At 39.2% G+C, this 11,203-nt stretch overlaps 1 protein-coding gene across 2 annotated transcripts; it reads right to left on the minus strand.

Moving 5' to 3' along the window:
• Positions 1-2,305: 2,305 nt before the first annotated feature.
• LOC134868198 (collagen alpha-1(X) chain-like) lies at positions 2,306-10,713 on the minus strand. Of its 2 annotated transcripts, XM_063889158.1 has the most exons (8): positions 10,596-10,713; positions 4,324-4,493; positions 4,189-4,251; positions 3,983-4,087; positions 3,150-3,254; positions 3,030-3,071; positions 2,799-2,924; positions 2,306-2,710 (listed from the first exon to the last, which is right to left on the minus strand). In XM_063889158.1, the coding sequence occupies exons 2-8, from the start codon at positions 4,415-4,417 to the stop codon at positions 2,379-2,381; spliced, it is 867 nt and encodes a 288-aa protein (XP_063745228.1). In that variant the 5' UTR covers positions 4,418-4,493; positions 10,596-10,713; the 3' UTR covers positions 2,306-2,378. The 2 variants fall into 2 exon arrangements, with proteins under 2 accessions (XP_063745228.1, XP_063745219.1); XM_063889149.1 differs by lacking the exon at positions 10,596-10,713 and having other exon boundaries at positions 4,324-4,597.
• Positions 10,714-11,203: the final 490 nt, after the last annotated feature.

Raw genomic sequence — 11,203 nt, forward strand, 5'->3', positions numbered from 1 at the left:
TTTCACCAACTTTTTCTAAAATCTCCTCCTGCCCCTGGCTTTTTTTTGTGTGATTTTGTGTCCATTAACCAACAAAATCTTGAACCACCAAGAAGATGTCTACACATTTCAGTGATACTTTACAGGGTCCTTTGTGGTGAACTGAGCTCTAACCAAAACATTCACAGTTCAATAGATCCTTTTGCAAAAGCTGTAAGTGAAATAGAGAAGGCACGCAGCCTTCCTGGCACTGTCACAGCTTTAGGAGCCTTCACATCTTAATCTTCCAAGGAGAAGTCAAAACTAATGATAGACTACCTTAATGAAACAATGACTAACGTTCTCAAATTTGGAATACCCTCTCTCATTAAAGACTCATAACTAAGATCCATTCCAAACACCATCGGATTCATCAACTACTAAATTATGCCAAAACAAAAGGGGAATTCACAACATCACACACAGTCAATTAAAAGACACTGTGTTCATGGGAATAATTGAAATATTGAAAATAACAGGGATGCGAGTGTTTGTTTTCTTGAGTTCTTAGCGTCGGATCAATGATACCACCTCTAAATGAGCTAAAGCCCTGATAACAAAGGTTGAAAGGCTTCGTCAGCTTATAGCCTTAACCTTAATAGTGGCACTGTGGGGACACAACATAGAATTAAATGTAATTATGAAAAAATGTTTCCAACCCAAGAGGTGCCTGTGAGAGGGAAATCAGAGAAGCTGTATTCATTTCACACAGCCCCCGGCTGCAGAGAGGATATGGCAGTCCTTTTCATATTGGCAGCTGTTTGATCAGACCAACAGCGCTCCTTAGCTGAACCATAGCTGCAGGTCTGATCTAAACTCCTCATCAGATTCAAAGGAGACACCGCGTCTCCGATGCACTCCAGGCTCTTTCCATAAACACAGCTGAATTATTCCTTTGAGCGCCTTAGCCTGATACTGGCAACCATTTTTCTTTTAAAAACACATGGTGTTTTAACAACCGACAAAACTAATAGATATGGGATAATGCGACCCACAATGTGTTTCAAAGTATCACTGTTATTTCTGCCAGCAAGGGTGTGAAGTTTTACCTGAGTACAGCTGATAGCTTGTAGATCAATTGCAGCTGATAGTCTTCTCTGTGCATTGTGGTACACAAGAGGGAAAGTAGAGGGTAGCAAAAGAAAGAGAAAAAGAATTCACCACAGACACTGACACTGAATGCAGGGGCTAGCTCACATGGTTTTGTGTTGTGTGTTGATTATGGTTATCAGACCCATAGTAGATGACTGATAACCGAGGTGTGGTGTGGTGTGTGTGTGTGTGTGTGTGTGTGTGTGTGTGTGTGTGTGTGTGTGTGTGTGTGTGTGTGTGTGTGTGTGTGTGTGTGTGTGTGTGTGTGTGTGTGTGTGTGTGTGTGTGTGTACCTGTGCGATCTGAATGACTGCACAACAAAGAGTCTAACTGGATTTAGTCAAAGCTCAAACTCTGATGCAGCTGCATTCCGGGAGGTTTATGATGTGAAACACCAAAGGAAAGGAAACAATGATCACATTCATAAGATGTCATTTTCTTCCACTTTTATCTGAGGAATTTGTTGGGTCCCCCACCCACCCTTTTTTTTCATAACGTAATGTGTCCACCTTATCCAAAGTGGGTCTTTGTTAGAAGGCTTTGTTTTGAAAAGATTGACCTCATTCTCACTAATAAGGTGTAGTTTAGCTACATCTACAGCGTCTGACCTCCTTACATATACACACATTTAAATGTAAATCAATGTCTTTTTTTGGTTAAAGTTCCCCGCCACTCAAAATAACAATGATTTATGTGACTTTCTTATCACTTATATCTACTGAGGGATTGTACATCCTGCTTACCTTACATCTAGAGTAACTGTAAACAAAACTTATTCACAAGCCAATGACAGGGAAGTATGCAATTTACAAGTATGATGTGGAAATTTGATACCTCTAGTTGCATACACTTAAGAGCGGCTCACAATATTTGCATATTCAAAAAACCTGGAGCTTTCAATAAGGGAGAGAACGTAATGTAAGGTTAAACAGAAAGTGAACTTTTTTGTTGAAAATAAGACACAAATTATAAGTAGCATATTTAAATGTCTTAGAAATATCTGGAGGTGAGCTTTTAATGCCCAATGAATTAAGACTGAATCATCTTCACGTGCTCAAACAACTTGATCTATTTAAGGCGAAAACATGGTATAATTATGCCTTATGATCTCAGTCTGCAGCAAACAATGAGAGATTGTTCGGCTGGCAAATTACTAACCAAAACAAACAATAAATAGACAGTGGAGGACCACAGCTCATCAAACTTGTATTATTTATTATTTTATGCACTTTTTGTATTGTTACCAAGACGTGTTATTTGGTGAAATATCAAAATTTGGGCCCTGCATAACCTCTCATGTTGGCAATGGTAGTGTCTTGTAAAGGAAAGAGCAGAAAGCCACTGAAGGTTGTTCTGTGGTAATGATCGTCCCAAACTTTTCCCCAAAGTTTTACTGAAACAACATCACCCACTTCTAACTGCAACACCACACCGTTGGATGCATTGTCCTCAACATCTGTTGGTTGGGTGTAACGGTCAGCTGCTGTCACTATAAGATGTTCATTCATGAAAAGTTGCAATCCCATACTGAAATCAGAGTGTGCTACATGGCCAGTAAATCTGAAGTAATACACTCCTCGCACTGGTGCAGTGAAGTAACCTATAAAGAAAAGAAGTCACAACTGAAAAAACTAAGAATTAAAACTCAGTGGTTAATTTATTAAATAAAAGAAGCCTAATTATATTACCTGTGTCTGGGTTGTAGTAGTTTCCAATGTTGGAAAACACATTTTTGTAGAGGAGTGGAGCACCTTCTTGGCATGTGTTACCCTCACCAGATGCCAGAAGGGAGACAGAAAAAGCCAGTTTCTTCACTGTTGCAAAGTAAAAAATACAACATTGATTATGAATTTCTTTCTGTACACACTTACACATAACACCAATGTTGCACAAAATACAGGAAGGCAAACATTATTTACCTCTGTTGGTATTTTGAAGTTCCTGGATGTCCACCTTTTGTCCTGAAATCACGAGCCACACATTCATAACCATTTACGCACTATTCATATCACAGATATCACACAAACTTTGACCTTTACCTTCCTGCTGTTTCTCCAGTTCCTTGATTAGGCCCTCACTGACTGTCAGTCTCAGCTGCAGAGTGCTGAGCTCCTGCTGAGCGACTGCAAGCTCTGTAGCTTGAACTAAAGGGACAGAAAAATTGAACAAAAGCGTAACTACACTGCCCGGCCAAAAAAAAGGTCACAAGCCTGTGGGGGGCAGTGCTATGACCTGGGGTTGCTGCAGTTGGTCTGGTCTAGGTTCAGCAACGTTATGTGCCCAAAGAATGAGGTCAGCTGACTACCTGAATATAATGAATGACAACGTTATTCCATCAATGGATTTTTTCTTCCCTGATGGCATGGGCATGTTCCAAAATGACAATGCCAGGATCCATCGGGCTCCAATTCTGAAAGAGTGGTTCAGGGAGCATGAGACATCATTTTCACACATGGATTGGCCACCACAGAGTCCAGACCTGAACCCGATTGAGAATCTTTGGGATGTGCTGGAGAACACTTTGCACAGTGGTCCGAATCTCCCGTCATCAATACAAGATCTTGGCGAAAAATTAATGCAAGACAGAAATAAATGTTGTGACATTGCAGAAGCTTGTGGAAACGATGCCACAGCGAATGCGTGCCGTAGTCAAAGCTAAAGGCGGTCCAACGAATATTAGAGTGTGTGACCATTTTTTTGACCAGGCAGTGTAAATTATAAAGGTTTAAACCTTGATTATTCAACACAAAAATACCCCAGATAATTTGGGTCAATACACATGCACAAAACACTGGTATTTTGAGGTTCCTGCTCTGCCACAGACACACACCAGTAGCTAGATGCACACAGTTCTTAAACCTTTAACATTTACCTTCGTGTTGTTTCTCCAGCTCCTCCACACGTGCCTCACTGACTGTCACTCTTTGCTGCAGAGTGCTGAGCTCCTTCTGAGCAACTGCAAGCTCTGTAGCTTGAGCTAAATGACAGAAAAGGTGACAAAGGTTTACAGGCAAGAGAATCAATGCAAAACAAACTCAGTTACTGTTGTGTATAATCAAAGGATGGCATAGTGTTTACCATTATTCTGCATCTGTAGTTCCGCTGCCAAGCTCTCAGCAGCAGTCATCCTGGCCTCCATGGCTGTAACAGAGTGATCATGTAAGCTCAGCTACATATGCTTTGGAATGAAGTGAGTCCTTTATTACAGTTTACCTAAATTCTCCTTCTCCAAGGCATCCACCAGGCTCTCAGCAGCAGCTACTCTGGATATCAGGTGCCTCAGCTCTACTTTCTGCTCCACCACCATGTCTCTCAAAATCCTCAGCTCAGCCCAGACATCAGTCTGAATCAGCAGCTCATTTTCACTTCCTTCAGCTTCAGTCCTGCAAAGGTAGCAGACTACCAGTAAGGAGACCAAGGAAGCTTTCATCTTGCTTGGAAATGATCGGTGCTCTGTAGCTGTCTGTGGCATAGCTGTGCACTGGACCAGTCATTTATGTGTGTATTCAAGGTCAGATGTGGCAGGAGGATGGTGTTCTGCCAACGGTGTGAGAAGGTACACCTGTTGCTTATAGTTATGTGGAAAGTGCTGGGAAATAAAAGTAGGACAAGGACACAAACAGATTATTAATACTGACTTACTGGTAGAGTTTTATCTTGGATAACTTCCATCGGTCCATCTAAAAATATATATTTTCAACTGCTGGCCAACTGTTTTACAGAGTAAAAAGGCTCACTTGGATTACGAAGAAACAAATGTCAACAAAGATTTTCATATTGTAATACAAGATCATACCTTATGCTCTTGAACTTAATGTATGATGTGTGGCAGATTTGTGTTATAAAAACCTGATAAAGTCATGGAGTGTATCATCACACTTGTTAAGGTGTTAGGATATCAATCAGTTATTTTTCCGTCACCGTCCCGGTTAAATGGAAGTGAAAAATGATATATTAAATCATAAATCTGAAAGCAAGACAGAAAAATGATTTCAGTGTCCCTTTTATTCAGGACAAACTTATTCGAGACGAACTCAGACAGGAGTCCGACCTCATTCTCTTACTGTTTTTGTCACTGTAATCTAGAAAAATGTGTATAATGTCCGGTGAAGCTGTTTTTCAGAATCGATTTGGGAAAATGTTAAACACCTTGAGTGCAAACGGACATCCTTACAGTTCACTCAGCTCCCCGCAAGTCATTGAGAAGAGTTTGGGAAATTTCCCACAGCATTAAGACCATTATCTGGGCGTGTTGCTTGTGAGTCATAAGCGTGTGCATCAGTGACAAGTTAGACAATTAGCCAGAAATAACATCAAATCAACCTGTCGTTAAAATAATATTTCTTGAAGCGTATAAAGTGCAATGAATGACATGATTTATGCTGATTGCTGCTTGTGTTTATGAATACGAATATGGAGCATCTGTCAGTCAGAATAAAAGTGCCACACACAACAGGGTTTACAACAGATAAACACAGAGGCATCAATCTCTCTAACAAAACACTGCCAGTGCTCAGGTGGCGTGTAAGAGAACACAACTGAGTGTTGTCTCTAGTACAACGGCAGATACTACCGCGCTGTCTCATATCTAATCATTCAAGAATAAAAAACAATCTTTCAGAATCCTGTATTCACGTGATTTTATAAATGATATTCCTGTCATAAAAAGACTTTGCTGTAGGGGTAAACGCAAACAAATATGCATATTTCACAGAAGTTTTAAAGAAGAGTTTTATCTGGAAAGAGAACACAGGTTTTCCTATCCTGCTTGGTGCCGGAGGGGGCAGAGATAAAGAGAGTAATAGTTAGACTGCGGTCACATTGGTATGCAGACAGTCATGAAAGCAGTACAGTACCTGTTGCATCTTGCAAATTCATTTTGTGGAATATTGTGAAATATCACTTCTTAATTTGGGGAGGCCCATTTCATTTTTTAATCACAATTCAAGGGATAAATGGTGAGGTTAAATAAACACAAATGGTTTGGATTACATATTATCTACTGATATACAGAGGCCTACTCATAACTCACTAACCTCATCATCAAAGAGACTAAATAAAAATGTAATTACGATGTATAGATGTTGACGATTATAGGGTGGTGTCGATCATTTATTAAAGCTGGAATATAAAGCGGCTTCAACTTAAGTGTTTGCCCTGTATAAACTTTGCGGCTCATGATTACTTCTTATCGTGTTTTTTAGAAATACAGTATTCTTGGATGGTTAAACAGGAATGCATAAGTCAAATAGCATGCATAAATGTATCCCTTGTCCAAACTGTCAACAGTCACGCACCTCATGACACTACTCGTACTTCACAGCTGTGCTCTGAGACAAATGCTAACATTAGCATTACTCAATCCAAAAAATGTAAAACAATCATCTGGGAACTATAAATGTCTATGCAGTAATCAAACAAGTTCAGAGAGCGCGAAAAAGGCCATCGCCCCCCCACCTTAACACCCTTTCGGCCCAATTTGGTGTCAAGACTGGTGGGATCTGATGGCAGGAACAAATTGATCCGTCTCTCGGTTTGTATTTGGATAAAAGAGGTAAAAGATGTTAATTCGGACAATGTTGTAGGCTATTTTCTACTAACCTATCTGACCTGTGTGAACCCCAACACTAACCTCCGATTTACAGTGAGATTAGAACAACAGGAACTGAATTTCCATTGGCTGTGCATGTTACATTTTCAATAGATAAATATTCAAGGTTCAAAGGTTTTATTGGTCATATGCACAGCATATACAACGTATATGTTGACAATGAAAATCTTATATCCCATGCTCCTCCAACAACGCAACATACATGGTGCAAATAAGATAAATAAAATAGTGCAAAAAGAGAGAAGAATATTTGCAATAACAACAATAGAGATGTAAAGATGTACAACATATACATATGTGGAATACATTGAAATTATTTAAATACACTGTACAGTAATTTAGATACTTTACACTGTTGAATGAGGAGGTGCATATATTACGTATAAACAGATGTATATGGCAGATATGTATAATATATAGATATGTGTACTATAAACAGATGTGAGCTCAGGACTTCAGCAGTCTTATAGCCTGTGGAATAAAACTGTCCCTGAGTATGGTGGTCTTGGTCCGGATGCTGCGGTACCGTCTGCCAGACAGAACAGATTGTTGCTGGGGTGATGGGGGTCCTTTAATATCCTACCGGCCTTCTTCCGATTGACAGGGGCTTGAAGGATGACACGTTCCGACGGCGTAATTTTGCTATAATTAACTATGTGCTTCTGAGAGTATTTATATTCCGAGCCAGGGGGTAGGTCCAATGCGACATTTTGTGGACTTTTGGGGTTATTAATGGGCTGTCCTCACCTCCTCCTCCTGCTTAATGCAAGAATTTCTATGAGATGTATTCGGGAACAGACAGCTGTCAGAGTGTTGCCTGCTCTGCACTGACTCAGTGGGGGAGACTACTGGGAATATTGTGATCACTTCAATAATTTGTATGAAAAGAAACACATTTTTTATGAAATCCCAGAATGGTTATTTTCATGACGGTTTTCGCCCTGATAATAACGAGTAACTACAGGTAGAAAAAATATCTGTATCCATTGAATTATTTGTGCTTTCCGAAAAATTTCATTTCACATTTCACACATTTCATATAACCCTTATTTCAAGTGACTCCATACAGTACATTCAGAAAATGGAAAACATAGTTTGTGGTGTCAAAAGTCACACATGCCAAAAACATGTCAGACATTACATTCTGTCAAAATGGCAGTTTACAAGCCAACGCATCATCTGTGCCTCCTCTCCTCATTGGTCAGAGAAGCTGTTTCCAATGTTTCGACCTGTGGTTGGGAATCTAGTAAATGTTCCCACCCAGGGAGCCCTGGAGAAATCTTTCCTTTAGGTTAATCCACTGCTGCTGGGATGAGCCTGTCTTTCCTCTGTAAATGCCCTCTGGGTTGAATCTGTAAAACTGATTTCTTCCTTTTTGACCTTCTCACGGGTCAGACAGGAGACAAACAGTTGATTTTAAGGAATTGGTTAAACTCTCTGTGAATGAATCTTGATCAATCCCATTCCTCAACAATGAATATTAGGTATATGGTGCAATATCTGCTAAAGTGAGATAAGATGACACCTAAGCAGAGATATCAGGCGCCTCAAAGTGACAGGCACCTTACATACCTTCCTTCATTCACCTCTCAGGCAAATTCCTCTCTTGCCGTCATTCTCAACTCTTCATCTCTCTTTTTTTCCATATGAGATAAGACAAACATGATCTATGGTTCTGTACTCTCTATCCATTGTTTTTAAAATGTTTAACCTTACTATTTCCTTGTCATTGCCTTATTTCTTTTCATGACCAGCAGGCCAAAAAAATGTGATCCACTCATTCTCTTAACTTTAACTAAAGTCATCTATTAGGTTCTCCAGGACAACTTTATTGTCTCATAATGTAATTAAGATGTTCTGTCAATCATCAATCATCATACCCTATTGTCAATATAATTACTTATAATAGATATGTTGACACATAACATAATCTACAATAATAACTATCCATGGTGCAGGTAATCACTCCACAAATTGACCAATCACAGCCCCGTGTTTCAAGACCCACATCGGACCCAGCCAATCATACAGAGCAGTTGAAGGCAGGAGCTTGAGTCTGTGTGCACACTCTCTCTCTCTCTCTCTCACACACACACACACACACACACACACACACACACACACACACACACACACACACACACACACACACACACACACACACACACACACACACACACACAAACACACACACACACACACACACACACACACACACACACACACACACACACATACACACACACACACACACCAAGCTACTGTATGAAGAGGGCTTGACTGCAGGTAGTTAGCCTCAGCCTAATCTAATGATGCATACTTCCCCCTGTTTATGGCAGCCAGGGAACAGGGAGCGCTAGCCTGTGCTTGTCTGCTGCTGAGAATGCCCATTAACGCTCTTTTCCCCTCAGGTGATGACCACCTGAGCTATCAAAGACAAGCGTGTCTGTAACACCACCCTCCCCCTCCTATCCCACCCCATCCCCACCCTGCCTTTACTCCGACCTCCACCCAGACACATACTGTAAAGTCCCTTGCATAGTAGTTGTTTTTTCCACAAAAAATATCACATTTCAAAAATAGTTATGTATTTTATATGATCATCATTATTATCACACAGTTTACAGTCAATGTGTGGTATATGTCAATACAAACATACTTGCTATGCAATGCTAATGGTCCACAGGTCAAATCAAACTGGTTTTATTTCCTAACCTCCTGTCACCTGGGTCACCTATACTGGATTTTATTGAGCATCTGTATTCAAATTGAAAAATGGGTTAAATTCCATATATAATACAAACCAGAGTGTTGCAGTTTCAAATTTCATTTTAGCTTTTGAAGATAGCTCAAAGCTACGTATCATATAGATCTTTAGATTGTGATGCATCTGTTGATACCCCACATGTCATGCCATCTTAAGAAATAGGCAAAAAATCTTTCCCAAGTTTAACCATCTTAACAATGAAGTCCAGGACAGCTTAATGCCCAATGATTGCTTCCTAATAACTTCTACCATCTGATAAAAAAAAATCCCCTTCCTTAGGGAATGACTAATGCACTTAAGTAGTGCTCCAGGCAGCATCAGCAGTCAGTCCATAGCGGCATTTAGAGACAAATTCTTGTGCACAGGTGGAAATGAACCATTTTGCACCTGTTTTAAGGGTTTGGAGGGACCTCAGACATTTCATTTTTTAATACAAAAATGTATTGATTCCAGGCTTTTCTATATATGAACATCCTTCTGTTTTTCCACTAAAGCAATGTCGATTGAGTGCCTTGATCCTCATCATATACTCACACAGTTTAAATACACACTTCCTCTGTGGGGAAACCCTAGGTATGTCTTCCACACTGTGCACTGTCTCACAAGGATGGGCTCTATCTGGGGGTTAAAACAATACACAAAGAGAGCAAGTTATTCTGTTCTCTTTCTGTTTTTTTAACATGAGACCTCAATAACCACTTTATTTTAAAACTTTTACTTTATAACCAATAAGCATGTATACACAGTAAGATGAATTACTATATAATAATACACCAATTGGTATTTTAAAATGTATTTTCTCATTCTAGCACAACTTTATTGTAAACATAATAAATGCAATGCATCTGTATAGCTTCACCAGGCTGTTAGCTTTTCCAAATAACAAACCATAGCATTAGCAATTAGCACTAGCCAAAGTTAGCAATTAGCTAAGCGTTTAACAATAATTTAACAACATTGATACAAAGATATAGTATGCAACAAAATGCATTAGCAAGCGTTGGGAAAGTTCAGGTTACCCTGATTGCTTTTAATAAAAAGTATCGTAACTTGAACAGTAAGTCACAATGACAACAAACAAAAGTAAGAAACACGAGATTGACTCACCGGAGTTTCAAACATTAATACCAGGACAGAAACTGTCTTCTTTCGATCAAAGCATAAGGGTAACAGCTGGGATCTGATGACATATTGAAATAGACCAACTTTAATTACTATTATTTGGACAAGTTTACAGTGAGCATCAGCCACCGGAAGTGACTTCACGTGCAATAGGTACGCAGACATTTTAGGATGCTACTATTGTAAACAACTTCAACTACTTTACTTACTCATTATTGTTATTATCAATATTTACAAAGCTAAAACCCTTTACAGCAAACACAAGTAATACTTAGACAAATTGAAAGAAGCCAAAACACATAAATACAGTTCAAAAAGATAAAATAAAGAGACTGCCACTACTTCATTGAATTACTTACTGTGTTTAAATAGATTTTTTTCAGAAGTGCAAGAAGTTGCCGACACATTATATTTTTTGAGTAATTTCCCCCTGGGGACAATACATCTAAATCTAAAGTATACTACACTGTAGAACGCCTTGAAGTTAAAGTCAATCATTTACAATGTTACTTAAATAATAGTGCAACATTGATTGTATGGAAATATACTTACAGTACCAAATCATTGTGATTTTGATGTGCTCATAACCTTAT

Source organism: Eleginops maclovinus, chromosome 1, assembly GCF_036324505.1.
Source record: "Eleginops maclovinus isolate JMC-PN-2008 ecotype Puerto Natales chromosome 1, JC_Emac_rtc_rv5, whole genome shotgun sequence".
NCBI classification, from domain to species: Eukaryota; Metazoa; Chordata; class Actinopteri; order Perciformes; family Eleginopidae; genus Eleginops; species Eleginops maclovinus.